The 20,479-nt window shown below is 39.6% G+C and overlaps 1 protein-coding gene across 3 annotated transcripts; it reads right to left on the bottom strand.

Moving 5' to 3' along the window:
• Positions 1-483: 483 nt before the first annotated feature.
• On the bottom strand, positions 484-19,648 carry LOC137597072 (synaptotagmin-like protein 2). 3 transcript variants are annotated; one of them, XM_068317999.1, is made up of 20 exons: positions 19,521-19,648; positions 18,263-18,422; positions 17,005-17,159; positions 16,490-16,601; positions 15,275-15,323; positions 15,046-15,148; positions 14,550-14,955; positions 14,286-14,470; positions 6,700-9,138; positions 5,268-5,378; positions 5,130-5,180; positions 4,946-5,040; positions 4,754-4,858; positions 3,165-3,334; positions 2,542-2,644; positions 2,258-2,419; positions 1,950-2,043; positions 1,769-1,871; positions 1,408-1,613; positions 484-1,097 (listed from the first exon to the last, which is right to left on the bottom strand). In XM_068317999.1, the coding sequence occupies exons 2-20, from the start codon at positions 18,361-18,363 to the stop codon at positions 949-951; spliced, it is 4,899 nt and encodes a 1,632-aa protein (XP_068174100.1). In that variant the 5' UTR covers positions 18,364-18,422; positions 19,521-19,648; the 3' UTR covers positions 484-948. The 3 variants fall into 3 exon arrangements, with proteins under 3 accessions (XP_068174100.1, XP_068174101.1, XP_068174102.1); XM_068318000.1 differs by having other exon boundaries at positions 18,263-18,419; positions 19,521-19,646; XM_068318001.1 differs by lacking the exon at positions 6,700-9,138.
• Between the last annotated feature and the right edge of the window lie 831 nt (positions 19,649-20,479).

Raw genomic sequence — 20,479 nt, 5'->3', positions numbered from 1 at the left:
TTCCTGCCATCCTTGTCTGAAGCCATCATTCGACATCGATGTTGTTGTCGTCAGATGGTCACAGGGGAAATGGGGCTCAAAACACCAACCGTTTTAAAAGTGGATGACACTTTTACCACGAGATGCAGTCTCACACCTTCGCTCATCTTTATTGCAGCCACTGGTTTTATCTTTCCTGTACCATATCCATTCTTCTGCTGCTATGTGTTGTCCTCCACCTCATCAAAAGACTAGACTGTTTTGTGCTTTCATCAGCGTCAGCAGCATCATCTGCCACCATCAAGTGTCTACCCTCTGTTCTTGGGCTGTCTTCTTCACTGGAGGAGGCCAGGTGGTCGTCAGTGAAACAACATCATTTGTGTTCATCAGTAGTACTGGCTAAACCTAGTGAATTAATTTAATGGACTTTGTTGTGTGCACCTCCCTCTTTTGGCATGGCCATGCAGCATGGTTTGTGAAAATAAGAGAACAGACTCACGTAAGTTGTACTTCATTTAAATCCTTTATTCCCACTTGTAGTTAGCTATATTAAGTGCAATCAATCAAGATTCATAACAATACAATCAAAAGTGCTCATCTGAGAAGAGGGAATATCACAATGAATGAGTGGTAGTTTGTGGTCACATGCGATACTGAAGATAAATTAAGAAAATTGTTAGTAGTTTCCAGTACATGTCATGAGCTACAGTATTTAGTATTTCTCTTAATAGTTTAGGAAAATAAATGTTTACATTTAGACATATTATAGAAAGTGTTGGAGGATATTCAGTTCAGATCCTGGGACAATAATATTTTATTGACAAGACAGAACAGGAGTGCCAACAATGCTGGACCAGACTGTCAGCTCTAATAATTCTTCTTTCCTTTCAGAATAAATTTAAACTTTCTAGAGGTGTTTTTCCAGCATTATTGTGTGTGCATCTAGACTGGTAGTTTGTAGACTTCAACTTATTTGATAGCAGTTCTGGCAGAGTTCAGCATTCTTAATGGGAGTACATCCTCCACCCATTCATTTGGGGAAGCCCTCATGCGCTCCCAGAGTTTCACCTCATAGGGAGTCGAATCCATCCAGTCCACCATGGCTCCATAACTTGTTCCTACAGCAATACAAAAACACACATATACATAATACTTGACATTTTTTTCTTTTTTTTCCTTTTGAGTAAAGAATTTTTTTAGGGTTTTTCAATCAATATAATAAAATAAATATAGACTCTTGATCGAAAAACGAAAGGAATTTTTATAAAGCTTATATTTATGCCCCAAATTATAGAAAATTAAAGCAAATTAATATTTACCTGAAGAAACTAAATATAATATAGTTCTCAACAGAGAAATGGTTGTAATAACCCTCATATAAAACAACACAGTCCACAGTATTAGGAGATGGACGTCTCCAACCAGTACCTGAACCAACTCCAAGCCTCAGGCCTCCCAGCAGGTGGCTGATTAGCTTGTCTCGGTCCCAGACAGTGAGTTCTACACAGGCTTCCACTAGATCCGCCTCTCTGATGCCGTCATACACCATCGTGTGGTTGAACGCTGGGTCTACCGTCCGCTGCAACACACGTGTTTTCTGGCGACTCTTCCTGCTCGTGTCTGGCAGCACAAAGCTTGAGATACAAGCACACCAATCAGTATAAAATATCAATTGTTTATTCGAGGTAGTCCTCAATTTCTGAACATGCGATTTACGAACATTCAAAGATATGTTTATTTGTATGCTGAGGAGTACCTGTAGTTACATAGCACTGAGAAATATCCATACCATTTAACATATGGGTCAATGGTGGTCCTGATTAGAGGCAGGTTCTTGCACTCCTTTACCCAAATGTGAACCTCTCCACTGTTTGGACTCTCCACAGCTGATTCTTCAATGAGAAAATGATACCATATTGAAAAAAATATAAATTAATTTAGTGATTTGATTTGAGACACTTTGTGCAGACCTTCACTTTGGGCACTCTGTGGCAGGAAACGAATGGCTAGCTTCATCTCTCCCCGACTGCCGGATGGTTGTAGAGAGGGGGTTGTCTGAAAGGTCTGACAAAATAATTTTTAAAAAATTAAAAATTGTTCAAATCCATCACGAGTCCCAAAAATTCCTTTATGCACACAGAATATAATAACAGAGCATGAAACACAAACATCTTAAACAGACTGGGGAAACAAGCAGGTCAAGCACATTCTTAGATAATATTTGATAAGAAAATAACTGCTGTGGATACTGCGTGTGGGCGTGTCTATTTTTTCCTACCTTTCCTTTGAGGGCTACATAGTTCATCTGCGTATGGCTAAAGTTCCACTTGGAAAGGTCCAAATCTACTTCACCCAGGAAGCTGTTCCTGCCAAAGGTGTCATGATGCCAAACTGACAGAATGAGCATTTTGGTTTTTAGATACTCCATGCGAACACGATACTGTATGGACAGGAAGAGAGACTCGCTTCAGTAGACTGATTGTATTGATTGCTCTAAGTACAGCACCTGACATCGTCAGGTGATAACTCGCTTCACTGGCATTAATTAATATGGATTCTTACTCTGAGGATCTCATTGAAAGTTGGATTTAGAGTCTTCTTTTTCACTGATGTTTTCCTCTTTCCCAAATTAGCTTTGTCAGGAATCAGGTAGCTTTTCACATACCTTTAAAAAAAAACAGCGACAAGACATTAAAAGTATGATGCCATAAGTCATTAGAGAGTAGAGTAGAACTTTAGGAGGACTTTATTCTTTATTTATTCTTTATTAGTTACAATTGCTGGAAATAATGTGTTTTCTGAAGCACATGACTGAAATAACTGATGATGATAATAATAATAATAATAATAATAATAATAATAATAATAATAATAATAATAATAATAATAATAATAATAATAATAATAATATTAATAATAATATTAATAATAATAATAATAATAATAATAATAATAATAATAATAATAATAATAATAATAATATGGGATGCATTAAATCATGCATTGAATTCAGCTGCTACAAGATGACAAGATGTTTTGTTTTAATGGTTTGGCTCTTAATGATTCAGCGTTCATCTCAGCTGTATACTGTACTGCTATAGAATTATGCTTTTCTGTGCTACATATGAGAAAACATGCAGGAAGCTCATTCAAACCCTTTAGTGGCTATGAGGTACAGTACTCACGGATCTGAGCGGCCCCTCTTTAAGTCGACTGCAGCCAAGTCTCGACATTCGGCCACAAAAATGTGAAACTCTTTGAGCTTCTGAATGTAGTTGATGGAGAACTGCAGGCTTCCCTGAACCTCCACATTTGACAAGTCTCCACTGTACATGGTCATCACACTTCCACTCCGCTGTATTGGGCAAAAAACATTTTGAAATGTGAATCACATTTGTAATACTTAAATTAATTTATTATTGAAAAATTAGTGGTTTGTATGTTTTCTAAAAATCTCTCCTGGTGATAAGGGTCAAGAGATAAAGTTGCAGAAAAATTTTGGGGGTTGTGCAATGATGTCAACAATGTTACTGGCATCAAGCACATGAATAAACCACCGACATCACCAGTTGAGTTGCAGTACAGGAGATATTGGCAGAAATTTGACATGCCCAAAATAACACATCAATGCATGCATGATTCCCCAGCGAGCTAGCTGCCCTCAGTCTAAAGTGTATCTTAGACGGAGACCAAACATTGAAGTTCTCTTTAATTTTAGCAAACTGGAAATGTTATCACAATAACTAAATTGCATGAAAAATATAAAAAAAACAAGTCCTGATTACTTGTTTACTTTTAATTATTGATAAAGTATGAATAGAAATGAGATCCCGTGTCAGCTGATCCATTCACCAACACTTGGGAAAGAACAAGATGCAGTCTCAGCTGATGTTATATCCATCCGCCACCACTTCGGAAAGAACAAGATGCAGTCTCAGCAGATGTTATATCCATCTGCCTACACTTGGGAAAGAATGAGATCTGGTCTCAGCTGATGTTGTATCCATCCGCCAACATGAAAAAGAACAAGATGCAGTCTCAACAGATGTTACATCCATCCGCCAACACCTGGGAAAGAATGAGATCCGGTCTCAGCTGATGTTATATTCATCTGCCAACACTTGGGAAAGAACAAGATGCAGTCTCAGTTGATGTTGTATCCATCGGTCAACATCTGGGAAAGAACGAGATGCAGTCTCAGCTAATGTATCCATCCGCCAACACTTGGGAAAGAATGAGATCCCGTCTCAGCTGATGTTGTATCCATCCGCCAACACTTGGGAAAGAACGAGATCCCGTCTCAGCTAATGTATCCATACCCCAAAACTTGGGAAAGAACGAGATCCTGTCTCAACTGATGTTGTATCCATCCTGCAACTAGCAGTGGTGTCCTGAAGCACAGCCTGTGTCTTTGACTTTGCTCGTATGTCGAACTAAAATATGGATAGAGTGACAGCTTGTATCTCAAAGTGCTACTGTACTAAAAATACAAATTGTCCAGTTCTGGGCACTATCATGGGCCACGCTAACGGCCAGTCCAAACAGATGTATTCAGAATAGATATTTTTTCTCGCTGTTTAAAAGGTTACAAATGGAGAGGAGCACAACATGCGTTGTGATTACTGAAAAAGTGATATCACTTTTAAAAATGGGTTATTGTAAATCCTGTCAACCACAATTCAGGCTTTAAAGCTAACAAGCAGCACAGTTTAGAAAAACACTGATTGAATGTGAAGCCTATGTGTGCATTGCATGCAGCAATAATTCAACATACAGATGCCATGCTGGAGGAGTTGGTAAGGTTAGAGAAAGAATCCCTCAGTCCACTTTTTGTGCGGTAACTGTTGTCCCAGTTAGAGTCAGTGTCTCTGCCAATGTCCTGAAACAAAGACAGCAGATGGAGAGAGCTCTGTCAAGAAGGATGTACCACAGACTACCGGTCTAAAAGATGCAGGGATTGTTTTACCTCATCATCAAGTAACAAAGGAACCGATTTGCTTATCTTCTTCAGGTGGTCCGGATTTGAAAATAAGGTCGGGGAAGATGATGGAATGGCTGAAACTAAAGAACAGATGATAGGGAATTTTGACAAATTTCAGCAATAATTTGCTTGAAAGCATTCATGTTAAAAGTGATATGACAGCTCCTACTATTATTGATGTGTCTCGTGTCAGCATTTGGAGTTTGCCTCCTTTCTTGTCCTGTGAAAAACACAATGATCACAGTAAGCTGTGATGTTTTGTGCATTTGGACCTGACTTGATTAGGTGACACTAGGGATGTACTCACGTGGTGATACGGATGATGTGATGTCCTCCAGACTTTTAGCTAGCTGTTTAGGCCTTGCTACTGCTCTCTTCAATGCTTTCCTGACAGGGTGGTCTTCATCATCGGTCTCCCCTGCAGTATTAAGTAGAGAGAATAGCTCTGATTGACTGGCTTTCTTTACCTTTCATGCTCAATTTTAACACAAAGAGGTGTCATTAAATGTTTAGTCCTACCAACAGCACAACAGTACAATGCCCAAGATATTCCAAAAAGCAGAAAATTCCCTCAATTGAGAAGCTGTTGCAATGTAATTGGGTTACAAGAAAAAAATAGTGTTGCTATTTATTTCATTTTTATTGGCCAATGCAGTAATTGAGCTAGACAGCACTCAATGTGGGCAAACCAAGACAGCTCATTCTCCCCATCATGTTGCTGCACCATAAAGCAATTTTCCCAAGATAGTTTATTCCCTGTCATATGCCCAACCCTGCCACCAGGGATAAAGAAAACCGACGAAGTAGCTTTAACAGGATCCTGCTAACAAACAGCCAATGCAAATGCGTAAATAACTACATACATACAGTACATACATACATACACACATGCATACATGTATACATACAGACATACAGATGTACATACTTTACTTGGTGGGGTAAATAATCCCTGTAATCGTGTTTATGGTTAAAAACACAAGTGAAACATTCATGACTGTGTGTCTGTAAGGCAGGAAATAAAGATAACGTAGATACTGAGTGGTATTTTTGCGATATATGCTGTACTGTTTGATTAAAGTCTGTGTATTTGAGCTTGATTTGGTTTTAGTGGAATGTAGTAGAGAAATAAGACAAACGTTCACAAGCCTGACTGCAATGGCTAAGATAAAAAAGGTTGTGTGATAGCCAAATAACATTGCATCAAATGCGAACTGCATTTCAAGGACATTTTGGGTCGAGTCACAGGTTCGAAGTTAAAGGACGGTGAAAGAATGCTGACAGTGTGGACTGGTGAAACATGGCTTTATCTACAATGTGTCAATACAGTTCGAGATGTGTACTGTACCAAGTCCACCCACAAATTAAACACAGGCGGCTGAGCCCAGGTACACATCAGTGTGTTCCTTTACACAAGGTGACTTCATCTAATACAGGTAACCCAACACGGACGTGATACCATGGATACTGCTTGTGTCTTTCCTCAGTGATAATGACTTTTAAAAAGTTTAAAATAAAACTTAAATTTCAACTTTAACAACCTGCTTTGTTTTGTAGAACGATGTTTTCAACCTAGTTCAGTTAAACCTATTTATTAAACCTAATCATTACACTACTTTTTTTTTTTTTCATTATTACTTTAAATACATTTCTGTGGTGAAGACACTAATAATGCAATAAATGCAATAAAAACAATTTAATTTAGTGCACTGCTGTAAAACACTGAATTTGAAGCTCACAGTTTGAATTGTTCCTTGAATTGGACCTGGGTTCAGATGAACTGCTCACAGACGACTCCTGGCCTGTGTCTGAACTCTGACGCATTGCCAACTGGGGGCGCTGTCTTGTCTTGCTGCCTTTTCTAATACGACACTCCTCTGAGCTTGCTGGAGTACTGGCTCTCACTGGTTCAGGTTGGTCAAATTCAAACATGGAGGTGTCCTCTGAACCATCTGCATCTACAGCTGGTGCAAAGGAGTTTTGGAGACTGGCTTCATCTGTCATGCCAAGGTAATGACGGTAGTCTTTGGGAACACATGACCGTGCAAGTGGAGTCGAAGTCGCTGTATCCTCTGATGATCTTCTCATGGCGCTTTTTTGGGGACTCTGCCTCAGCTTCCTGCTTTGTTGCTGGACAGGGCTGGCTTCCACTTTTTCAATTTTTTCTCTTTCATCAGGAACATTCAGAGCAAACATGCTTGAAGAACGACCCATTGAATTTGGACGACTGCTTGAACTGCCAAAACTATCTTTTCTGCTTTTAGCAGAGCGACCTTCTCTTCCTGAATTACTTTGTGGTTTATTGGATTTTTTCTCTCTCGAGTCTTTTGAGCTGCGTTTGGATTCCTTTTCCTGCTCAGCTTGCATATAATCGGACAGATTGATTCTACTGGCATTTGCGGCCCTTGAGGGAATCTCTCTATCATGAGGTGACTTTGCTTGACTCTGAAGAGGTGAAGATGCCATGACAGGTAATCTTGTTTTCTCATGGTCCATCTCAGGGCCATCACATTTAAAGTCTAGAGATTGAAACTGAGCAGGTACTAGCTCTTTTCTTTTGGGGCTTTTGGGTTTGTCGGGGGAAAGCAATCCTTTCTTTTCTGATGTGGTTTCATCCCAGAACTCGCGTAATATGTTAAATGGTATTCGACTTGTGATAGGACTTGGAGATGACTCTTCCATCCTGTGATTCATAGGAATGACGGTAAAATTCATTTGATTTTCATCAGAATCTTCCTCATTGTTGCCTGAATACATTGAAATTGACCTCAAATCATACTCTGACTTTGTAAATCTTTTATTCAATCTTGCCTGATTTGCACTATGGGTGACTTTATCATCTCCAGATGCTTTAGGTGTGTAAAACATGGGCTTCTTGTCCTGCTCCCAGAAAGATCTGAGCTGCCTAATTCTCTCCGCAGGAGTTTCTTGATGTTTTTTTCTACTCAAGTACGGATTGTTAATTATGTCATCATTAGAAATCTCTTCATTTCGCTTAGGAAGCTTACTTGATTGCATGCGTTCATCACTCTCCATCCTAGCTACATCTACATTTGGATCTCTATTTCTTAGTGTTGTGCGTGTGAGCCGTACCTCATTCCATTCTTGCTTATAAACCGTGTATGGACTATTTTTGGGCAAATCAGGTTTTTCAGAGTCTGAACTGTCTTTTGTTTGCAGATCTAAACTCAGCTGAGAAACAGGCATAGTCTTTGACAGATCATCTTGCAACAGAGCTTGGTAACCACTATTACTTTGTTGATTTGCTTTGACATTCTCAGACTCTGGACTCAGTATGGACTGAATTGCAGACAGTTCCTGTGGACTAAGTCTGTTTACACCTTGAATCCCAGCATTTGAACATCTTCTGTCAGCAGCTTGAGGATAATCTTCTGATTTCAGATAATCTGAGTCTATTTCTGTTGAACTATTTATGATCTTCTGGTTACTGTTTAAGTCAACAATATTTCCACTATCATTCTGTGAACTTGGAACCAGTTCTTGCTCTCTTTCAATCTCATTATTCCCTTTCCAATTGTAAATTCCATGCAGAGTGGGAAAATCAGGTATTTCAATGGGTTTGTTCCCTTTATCCACACTTGGAGGACGTTGAGCAGATTCCTGTCCTTTGTCAATGATTGACTTATTCTTAAGTATTTCAGAGTTCATGTTGCTTGTCTCCAAAGATGACTTCAAATGTGAGATCTGTTGGCTTTCTTCATTATAATCAACAAATGACATTTTTTCTGTCACATCCTTCATCAATTCCTGTGTTTCTGCCAGTTTCTTGTTTCCTATTCCTTTGGTTCTTTTTAACTCTTTATAATCACTGGACTGCTCCTCTAAGTTGCTTCCTCTCCTTTCAGAAGTTTCCATCTTCTTATCGCTTATAATATTTCCTTCATATTTTCCAAATGAATCTTCACCTTTCAATTTGCTACTTTCAGGATGTTTCTCAGAGCTCTTAGTGGCCTCTGTACCATCTTCTGTATTTAGCCAATCATTGCTGTCTGTACTTCGGCTAAACCAGTCCAGCACCTTTGCAATGGAGTCCTCGTCACCAGTGGGACTGGTGTTCAGTGTGGACAATTTAAACTTGTGTCTCTGATTTGATTTCTTCATTTGTTCATCAGACTTATGAATAAAGTTGAGGTCATAAGAAACAGGAGGATCTGGATCTGAAAAGAAAGGTATAAAAAAGAGATTTTAATCAAAATTCTATTACTGTCCATTCTACAACAGGGTACAGCTGACTCTCAGGAACTATAGACATGGAAGAAACATTGCAAAGCTTAAAGTGATGTCAACATGCTAATTTGCTCTCGCTGACAACAATATTTGTTAGCAATGGGGGAAATAAGTTTTTAAGGTATTTGGTTAAAACACAATGAACTGTTGAAAAAATAGTGCCATACGTGTACATATGGACCGCAGTCTTCCTTCCCTGTTTACTTACAGAGAACACTGCCCTGCAGCTGAGACCTTAAGGTCCAGGAGCTTAAAAAGCATGAGGGCCTGGCAACTGGCACCCATATATATATGAAATGTCACCACTACTGGAGACTGTCTTGGATTAAGCTTTGTTTTTAAAGTACGCACTTCCTTATTTGAAGCTGGGCTGAATCTTAAGTATTCTGTTTGATCACGTTCAATTTAGTTGTCCTTACTTGTGTAGAATGTTTTTGCGATAATGTATATTAACTTTTTATTTTGCCCATATTGTTTGCTCCCGTTTTATTATAGCCTTAAAATTTTATGTGCACTCACATTCACTGAGTACTATGTCGTGCCTGTCTTAACTTCTCTTGCTATAAAGTGCAGAACTGTCTTTTAAGACAGTTTGATTAGTAAAAAATGTTTTCATTTAATGGATCCTGTTAAATCTCTTGGTCCAGTGATGGAAGCCAGGTCAGATTTATCCATGAGGGTGGGCCATGGAGATTCAGCTGAGGAGATGACTAAGTTGGTCTGTTGGTTGGCGAGACATAGATGGTTGGCAAGAGGTAAACCTGTTCATATTGCTTCCATTTGAACTTCTGTTGAGCCGATCTCCAGCTAGTGTTTTAGTGAAGGAAGGCAAGCGGATGAGTGGCACAAGATAAGAAAATTATGGTCATCTCATTGTCAAGAAGATGGATAGATGGATGGAAGGCCATGGTGTCGCCTCCTGACAGTGCAGCAAAGGCTCAAATCGTTACTTCTTCCCTCTCGGTAGAGAAAAAAGTGTATTGAAAAAGTACTGTCCAAGTTATCTCTTTGTCTGAGTCCGGCACCATTGTCCAACCACAAATTTGACTTGAGCATTTCCACCTGAAACTAAATAAGCGTCTCCAACATGTTCAGCTGTCAAACCTCTATTTGGTCACAATTGCACAATGTTAAGAGAGAAGTTCATGTGTGGCACCTGTTAATAAAAATAATAACTAATAATAATAATAATAATAATAATAATAATAATAATAATAATAATAATAATAATAATAATAATAATAATAATAATAATAATAATAATAATAATAATAATAATAATAATAATAATAATAATAATAACAACAACAACAATAATAATGATAATGATAATAATAATAGTAAATTAGGAGAATTATTGGGGTTAATTTTGTCTCTGGGTGTCAGGTGAGAGTCCTCACTTTTAGTCCTCTTCTTCAGAGAAAAGTAAGAAAAATCACCTTGAAAGAGGCAGCGGAGAAACAATTTCAGTTTTGTTTTGATTTTTTTGTTTGTTTTTTGTAATTTTCAAAAACAGCACAAATATTGCTTTCCTGTAGGGAAACTTGCTAATGAAGAAAGAAGCTGATGTCTAGTCGGAGTTCTTGGCTTTCTTTGTGTCTGGTGATCCTATTTTTCTATAGGGATTTCAAAAGATGTTACCACGCCAGACCCCCTTCCTTTATCTTCCTTTATGTATAGAAGACTGTGTTGACACATCATTCTAGCTGGCGTTATAATCATGTTAGATGTCCTCAAATGACACCGGTAGGTTCCACCTGCTGACTCCCAGAGCTTCTCATATGGCTTCATTTGTTAGTGGCACTTGGCATAAGGAATGTAACTACCACCTGCCAAAGCAACCCACTATTGGGATATGTATCTACATAGTGTAGTTACAATACGTACTCTGATACCCTGAGGGTTTGTGTGTTTCTATCCTGACAAAGGTGTTCAGCCGGCTTGCTGACATAACCGTTGACTCAAGTGTGCATTAATGGTTAAAGCACGATTACTTACCAGGAAAAAAAGTTGGCCATGGAAAAGTCCATCTCATAGATGTCAAGGCTGTCCCTGTATTGTCCTATCCAGTTCCAGACATGATTGTGATTATTTCTTGAGAATGAAGAGGGAATGTAGTCCTGTCAGTCCTTTGTGTTGGATAAAGTATGACAATGCCCTTTCAATGCTGATACCACGTCCTGGCTGCTTCTTATTTGCCTTTTTCCTTTAAAATTAGAAGTGAAAACTTGTGCATGCGGCTCCAATGCTGTGCTGCTGCAGGATGGTGATGAGACACCCATTGCACTACAGCTCTGTGAGCTTCAAACATCATCATTTGAACTGTTCCACCCTACAGGGAAGTGCCTGCCGTGTTCCTTTCTCTCCAGCAGTTTGAAGAAGACGTTGTTTCCAGCCCAGATGATGTGATTGTTTACTCTGACCGCTGTACTGTGCTCTGTTAGTGCAGGGTTTCCAGATTAAAATAAGACACACTAGGGCGTAAAATAATGTGACAGTTGATATATTGAGCCAAGGTAAGATGATATCGTTGCACATTGTTTTCCACTGCATATTTGTTATTGGTCATATTTTACTAAAGATAGACATTTCTTTTCACGGGAGACAAGTAATACAGCCATAGCCTTGTGTGCGTGTGTGTATCCCTGCCACATCTTTGTTCACAAAAGAAAAGAATAATCTGCAGGTGAGGCCCCCTTTTTAATCTTCGCCCACATTTTAGTGAGCATTTGTCCTTGATTGAGAAGATCAGATCCATCAATCTGATAGTCGTGGCATCAAGACACTAATTGAATAAGGTGTGTGTTGGAATGGTCACAATAAAGGAACACTCTAAAATTTGAAGTTTTATGAGACATCTCTTTGCCACAGAAGTTGTAAATTGTACAGGAAGTTAAGTTCCCACCTCTTTCCAAAACAAAATGAGTGGTGGAGTGGTGTGACTTGACAAGAAGCCAACTACACAAAATTGTTATTGCATAGTTGAACCTTGGTCTGCACACAATAAAAAGACACTTTAATGAACTGTTTGAAAAAAGGCATTTTTGGGTACTGTAATATCAATCTCAGAGGACAAGATCAGATACAGCATGTTTTTAAGACCAGTCAGTGTCTGCTGAACGAGCGACCATTGCAACATGGGGCTGTGCATTAGCATGCTGCAAAATGAGGTGAGAGCAGTGGAACAATGGAACAACAATGGGCGTCAGGATCTCTTTGTGGCACTGCTATGCATTTAAACTGACATCAACAAAATCCACGTGAGATCTTTGTCTATAGCTTCTGCTGGCCATACCATAATAACACTGCGACCGTGAGTCTCTGTGTTGACAACAGTGTCATCGATAAACTACTCACACACACAATGCCATGCATACATTCTGTAAACACAGAGAACTTTTCTTTAACATGCTAGACAGCATCTAGGATGAGCATTTGATGTTGGTTATGATGAACTACATTCAGGTCAAGTTTGTGGTAAAGACGATGTGTTTCCTGACACGAGATCTCAGCTGTCTGGTTGACTGGGCTCAGGTGACCTCAGAGATAGAGAAGGTAGATTTGGTGGTCCTGGGCTGCTATGGCTATGGTTTGATGTCAGCATGGCAATGACAGTATCCACAGAAACTTGCGACATTATCTCTGTGGTGTGTTCCTTTTATTGTGATGATCCCAAGACACACCTGGGCGACTATCATTTTGTTCAACTGGCATCTGGACATGCTATATCTGTCACAAGAATGAATTATCTTCATCAAGGTCGAACGTTTAGTAACATTTTTGTGTGCATAGACAAGAATCTTTTAGAGTCTTGTTAAACATTTTGCAGACAGACATCTGTTTCAATTAATTTTCCTTGACTTGGTAGTTGTTGTTTTTTTGCTTAGCACTGCTGATTTATACCATTTGCTGAGACGTTTTGCTTAAAACAACAAATGTTACTGTCAGATGACACGTCATCAAATAACAAGGCAGCACCGTCTGTTATGAGCCAACACGATCAATTGAACCAAACTCCATGTTTGCACTCTCTTACCTGCAAAGGTAACCATCAATGTCTGTTCACTGTACACTGGTGTAGCTGTCTGTTGCTCACAGAGACTACTGGTATTTGACTGGGCTCTGAAGCAGCCTCCAAAATAGCAGACTAGTCACAGGACTGGGACCGAACAAAAACCTCCACCAGTTTGGCAATAGTGAATACTAATCTGAGGAATCACAACTGCTCTGATGAGGTGGGTGATTTGGCAACGAAGTCAGCAGGAGGGGACACGGGAAACATGACGATGAAGCAGAGTTCGAGAATGGTTTCACATCAGCAGTGTAGGGGTGGAATATTGTCATTTCTAACATTTCTAATTATTACAGTGGAAAAGACAAACCAAAACACTGTTGGATAGTTTTTTCTTCTGTCAAGTTTGAATGAAGTGTTCACGACTGCATCTATGGATTATTATACAAATACAATGATAAACTTCAGGTTGTCTATGGTCACTGGAGAGAAGAGAGAAATTAGGATCGGGAGTAACACTCTAATGGTGCGAAGTGGTGGTCACATTACTTAAGAATTGCAATTGAACAAATTGGTCATTTTTGAGTTATCTTGACTTGAAATCTTGAGTTTTCATGATGGAGGTATACATGTGGTAAGAAAAAAGAAAAATCATCCATTCTGGTGCTAGATCCTGAAGAAAACTGTTTGAACAAAAACATTTTTTTCCAATAACTATCAAACTAATAGTGACTGACACCCATGGTATTCCAAATTCAAGCGGTGTGTTTTCCTAATCAAGCAAACACGGTAGACTCATAGTATGAGGGTCAAATTTTCATAGATGCAAAATACAATTTTGCTGAAAACAATTTTTTTGTTGTTTTAAACATCGGACATTTCATCTTACACACCTCTAGAAATCCTTAAAATTAAATATGTGTAGAAAAATTAATCTAAGATGACACTTCTGATTCAGCCAGCTTCATTTTAAAGTTCCATTTGCCAATAAGGTTGACATTAAATGTCTAATTGAAACAGACTTTTAACTATAGGATGTGTTTTTTTTCCTGTTTTTAAACTCACCCACAGTACTTTGAGGCAAACTCAGGTCTTCACCCTCGCCTCTCTCTGAACGCTGAAGGCCAACGGTTTGGACGGTGACAGAATTCGGCGAGGCATAGTCTCTTGTTGTTTTGCCATTATTTCCATAAGGATTTAGGGGGATTTCTCTTTCAGTGACTTCATTTCTCATGGTGTAGGTGGTTGGTCTGAAAGTGTACAGGCTGTGAGTTGAAGGATTTAATCAAGATGTTTGGGTTGCAGTTGTGAGACAAAACTTCCACTGACCTTTCTCTTGCATATAAACGTGGATTACTCTCTTTCTCCACACTGGAATTAGACAAAGCCTGGGGTATATACTGGAGGGGCTGCTGGGAGTGTTCATTGAGAGATTTGGATGGAGGTAAAGACATTTGAGTTGAAACAATGGCTTTCTGAGGCGTCAGATTTTGTCCCTTTAGGTCAGAGTTCCCGCTGGATCCTCGCTGGAGGCGTTGTCTTGGGGAAGGAACAACCCCTGCTGACAACACTGAAGCATCTACCCCCAGGCTGCTTTCTGACTCACTAGAGGTATGTTTTGTGAGAAATGTCCTCTTCCTCGGCACTGGCCTGAACCCTGAAGAGGAGGCATCAGATGTGATGGAGCCCTGACTGGCCTCTCTTGGTGCGTGGCTCCTGAGTGGAGATATTTTCTCTGAGGGAAACGCAGAGTGGATTATAGATTTATAACAGATGTACTTATACGTCATTCTGATAAACGTTTTATTTCAGCTTCTGTTCAAACCTGGTTCAGTAGGCCACTGGCGCTGACTGGGTGACATGTCGTTATTGTATTCAGGTGTCTCAACAGCGATGAAGGAAACTTTGTTGAAAGGGTTGTGCCTTGGCTTGGAGGAAAATTGAACCAAAATTAATGTTTTACTTAGCAACAGCCGCAATACGATCGTAACAAGACTATACCAAGAAGCATAAAAATAGAGAAATCTGATCTCTTTAGTAAGCCATGTGCTTACTGTTCTTGGAGAACGGATCCCTGAATTCAGATTCTCTTTTTCTCTTTCACTGAAGGAAAAGAAAGAAGTTACAAAGTTTTAGTTCAAGAACATGAATGTAAACGAATAAAAGCATTTTCAAGAGTCACATGAGGTTAGACAGATGAAGGGCATGATGTGGCTGCTGAAAAGCCTCTCAGCAGCAAAGTATATCCCGGTGTGCATGACTGGGGCTTACTGACTCATATATAATGCTTTTATCAAAGAGACAGACAAAACCCAACCAACCAAAATATCAAAGAAACTCCAAAAACACTCAATGACATAGACAAACAATATCTGATAATGTCTGCCTGAACAGGATTCAAGTGATGTGGAATTCTTAAACAAATCACACGCATGCATGTGAAAGAGTAATAAAACTCAGGATCAAATTTACAGAACCAGGTATTAGCATAACATTACAAATAGAGTTTATAGAATTAAATTCTTGGGACTGTGGTGGAGTGAGTCAAGTGCGGGTCAAATTAAACATTGACTCTACCTGAAAGAGAAGTGAAATATGTCACAGGTACGACATAAACAGAGTTAAAAAGAGATTCGGCTTTTTGCACTATCGTCCTGATCCTTTCAGTCACTACTCATTTAGAGCGACTGCACTGAGAGCCCTTCTGAAACACTTTATAAACGCTATTGATCAGTTTCTCCTTCAGCTGTCAGACCATGTCTTACAGTATGTCGAGCAGTGGCCTGCTACTAACATACACACAGTTAGCACCACCTATGTTTACACAGACTGAGTCACAAGACACCAGACAAATGTACTCATACCCACACCCACCCACACACACAAACACACACACAAACACACACACACACACACACACACACACACACACACACACACACACACACACACACACACACAGCATGACGGTGGATGGGCTGAAGCAGTATTTGAAATTGGAGTTATTCAGTGTACTTTGAATTGGTACCATGCAGTTTTTTGTTAAAGGGAGCGGCAGACATTACAGAGTTACTGTTATCTGTAGGATTCAAGAGAGGAGGCACCCACGCGATCAAACAAAGGTGGTGACATGAGACCACCCACAGTTTGTGGGCTGTAACAAAATGTCTCAGGCCACACCAACTTAAGCTAACAATGTGGCATGCTGAATAAAACCGTGAAGAACATGAGTGTGAAGATGTCAGACAGACTGGTATTTTTATTATTACTAGTCATCCTGCGATCGAAGCCCTTCTGTACTCCTGGCAGGTTTTGGCGGAGCGATGATATCTGACCCTTGACTGCTGGGTGTCTTGGATCTTTCACTTCTAAGAGATCCGTCTGCGGCAAAAACAGGAAATGGACTTGGGTTACAAGAGGATTTTTTTTTTTTAATTTACATACATCATCATCCTTCCCAGAAGGATGGACACATACACAAATCAAATAATAGCTCTTTGTTTTTGTTGTATCATTCACTAAATCCATTATAAAGTCATCAGCTGCTTCCAGTGTTGTCTGTAAAAAAAGCTGGATTGGATTGTTTTTTGCTGTGAGGAAATATTTTATCCTTCTTATGCCAGTAGCTCTAAAACCATGAAAATACCTGTGAAGATGTGACTGGATAGCAAGTAAAAAACATAAAAATAATGAAAAAACAGTTGGAAAAACTACAAATGGCACATTACTACATTAGCCTGAAAACAATCCCTTTGTCAACATTGAAGGATGAACACACCCATACCAGCTTTCCTCTGTTTCATGGAGGCCAGGATGATTTCTGATCCATGGATCTTGTCCATGTGTCTGCGAGACTTGACCTCGTAAAACCATTCTCCGGTCAGGTACTTCAACTGGGAGTCCAACCTTATGCCACTGCTCTGAATTTTCTCCAGTTTGCTGGAGGGAAAACACACAAAAAGACATGAACAAAGTTGAGACATTTTTGCCATTTGCTGTATTTTTCTATAGAAATTTGAATCCAGGTTTTTCTTTTGTCAATTTTGCATATGCATAACAAACAAGATGAGATAAAGTCCGATGTCGACAGTAGGATTCTGTTTCCTTTTATTCAAATGTTAGTTTTTACATTTAGTCCCAAGATGAATTTGACTGAGTAACACCTAGTGTTGTCTTTATAGAGTCTTATAAATCCTCTATTCCTAGTTGCTTCGCTGTGAGTGTTAGGTAACAGTTACAGAAGACTTCTCCAGCTCATCCTTCCTCTTGACACACACCCATGTTGGTCATGTGAAAAAAGGGCAGTAAGTTATTAAAGCCTGTTGGCTTAATCCTTTTACTAGTGGAGACACAGCCCGCCTTCAACAACCCCCCCACCCCCCCACCCCCTCCACTGATGAAAACCTGACTGGTAAATTCCATTAAACTCAAGAAAAGCAGTTTGTTACATGACATTCTTCAGTATAAAAATAAAACTCAACTTTACATCTGGGATTTGTTTTTTGGGGAGATGTCACATAAGAGTTTGTCCTAACAAACCATGGATATGCATTGTGGTGAATGGTTGACCCCTCCCAGAAGGAAAGCACATGAATGCATGAACGTTCAAGTAGGCTGTTTCAAGATTTACCCTTTGTGCATTGAATGTATGTGGTGGTCGCACAGGTGAGGCGTATCGATGCACGAAGGGTTTCTATTCCTGTGTCCGAACAGCGTGATCCTGGCCTGCATGTGGACCGGCTGTAATCTAATTGTGCATTTCACACTGGGACTTCTAATTTGTGGAGGCAAGGTCTGTATCCGTCCAGGCTGTTATTGCATTACTCTATTAAGTCCAGACATGTTTTATTCCTTGCCATCTTTACTGTCCTCTACTGTCAAAATGGCTCCTTCCTTCCAGGCAAGGAAAGAGATGGATGTCTAATGAAGTCATTACAATAACATGAAACTAGATAGCAGGTAAAATATCGATTTACAAAAAAAAAAGATTATTCCCAGAATTTTTTTTACTCCGAGACAGGAAATACAGTATGTATTTCTACCTGATTCTCTCCTCCTCAGCCTTCTTCAGCTGAGCATCTCTCATTAGTACCGCCATGATCATCCCCTGCTCCTCCTCCGTCAGGTGGCTCAGGTCAATCATGGTTTCTCCTCTGGCAGTACGCAGTTGTGGACAAACTCGGACACAGGATGGGTCTGCTGCTATCAGAGTAATGACATGGCAACCAATTAACTTTGTTGCATCTTTAGACAGCCAAGTTTTTTTAAAGCCATGCTTCAATGAGATGAAGTTTAAACACAGTGTGAAAATGAGAAGAGAAAGTCTTCCGTTGTTGTTGGTGTGATTATTTTTCCAACAGGCCTCTATTTAAGGAGAGCGACTTCAGATCCACTTCACTCAGAAATACTCAGAAGCTCTTCATACAATTCCACCGAGTGAGTTGTGTGTTGCTGTTCTGCACAGAAATATTCTGTAGTTCACTAAAGAAACGTGCTTAAATAACAAAACAATTTAACCGTGTGTAAAGCAGAAAAAGTCATGTGATGCAGAATAAGTCTGTTTCATATACATATATTTCAAAATTTTACTTAAGAAGTTAAGAAAGACACTTATTCTAACACTTGCTGCATGTACACTGTATCTTTAATAAAAGCTCTGAGAACTTATTCCAGTCATTTAAATTACTGAAACGTAGCTTGTGGGTTTCTATGTTTATTTAGAGAACTGGTTGTGGACACAGAATAAAGGAAACAAGTGCCTCCATGTTTCAGGATATGAACGTGGGAACACAAAACCTTTCTCTTTTTGGCCATTTCACTGTTAAAACTGTTATTTATCATTATTTATTTATTTCATTTGGTTAAGAACAATATACAAATGTATTCATGTATAAATATAAGGGTTAAAGATTATTATTCAACAGAAATGTCCTTCATAAACTACTCAGCAGAAAAAAGTATATTGTTTGAAGTAGTTCCACATATAACAGCTATAGCATTAGAGTAATGAACACTGAATGTACTTTTAAATATTAAAACATTGGCCTGACTGGAGTGACTCTGTAAGATAAATAATTTTAGGACTTAAATTTGTCATGCTTTTACTTATACTTTAAAAATTCAAACATTTTAAGATTATTTCTACACTTTATTTGTCCCATGTTTTGAGTTCATACACATTCTTCTGTATGAACAAGCTCCCTCAAGAACAAACCTTATTGAAGGTGGCACTTAATCTACATTTCTCTGATTAAGTGTCGTTTATTCAGCAGAAGCGTAGATATTTGTAACGTGGCCTACCTTATATAACTCCTGCAGTCTTGACACCCAGTGTTTCTGTTCCTTCCATCCTGCTGTGAGGGCTTCCGACCAGAGAACAGAGACGCGGACTGAACGTCCTCACCTCCGCTGGACCAGCTGCCGTGTGCGCCTCAGAGAAGGGTGGACCCCGCCCGGATGGGAGGACCCGATATATGAAACCATCAGCGGGGCAGCTGAGAGAGAGAGAGAGAGAGACGCTCGATTCACTTCTTAACAGCAGAAACAATCGGAAAGTTTATGATTCAAAATGTTTACTCATTGAAATGATCGACTTGAAGCGCGTCATCGGAGTTGTAATGGCAGGTAGCGTCCAGCAGGTGTCCTCAGTTTTCACAGGCCAGGAGTGTTTGACTAAAGGGTGTGAACGACCCCTCCGGCAGGTCGGTGTGTTCGCAACAATGTTTTCATTCGTTATGACGTCATTCAACTTAAATTAAGTAGTTGTGGACGCCTCTTTGTTTTTATCACCTGTTACATCAGTAAAACCTGCTGGGCAATGCATGCTGCAGATCAGTGGCTCTAAAACTGTTATAGCAACAACCCCTAAACTGAGAAATCAGATCATTTATCAAAACTCTGCTCCCCATCTGTTTTAAAATGTTTTATTTCCAGAGGTCACTTGTTTCCCACATTTATGTTGGTTAGTATGAAGCGGATCAGGAGCTGGGTGTGGAATTTCAGGGAGATTTGTGGGAGTCAGAATATGTAATTCTTCATTTTTTGTCCATTTCAGCTCTTACTTACTTACTTACTTACTTACTTACTTACGCCTTACACCCCCGTTGGGGTATAGGCCATCGACAAGGGACCTCCGGAGTACACAGTCACTGGCGTTCTTTTCTATCTGCGACCAGGTGCATCCCAGTCTCTTGGTGTCTTGCCTGGAGATCGCGCCACCAGGTGTTTTTGGGCCGGCCTCTGTGTCTCTTCCCCTGAGG

This window comes from Antennarius striatus, chromosome 6 (genome assembly GCF_040054535.1).
Source record: "Antennarius striatus isolate MH-2024 chromosome 6, ASM4005453v1, whole genome shotgun sequence".
In the NCBI taxonomy this organism is placed as follows: domain Eukaryota; kingdom Metazoa; phylum Chordata; class Actinopteri; order Lophiiformes; family Antennariidae; genus Antennarius; species Antennarius striatus.
This window is presented reverse-complemented; position numbering and strand designations above follow the sequence as displayed.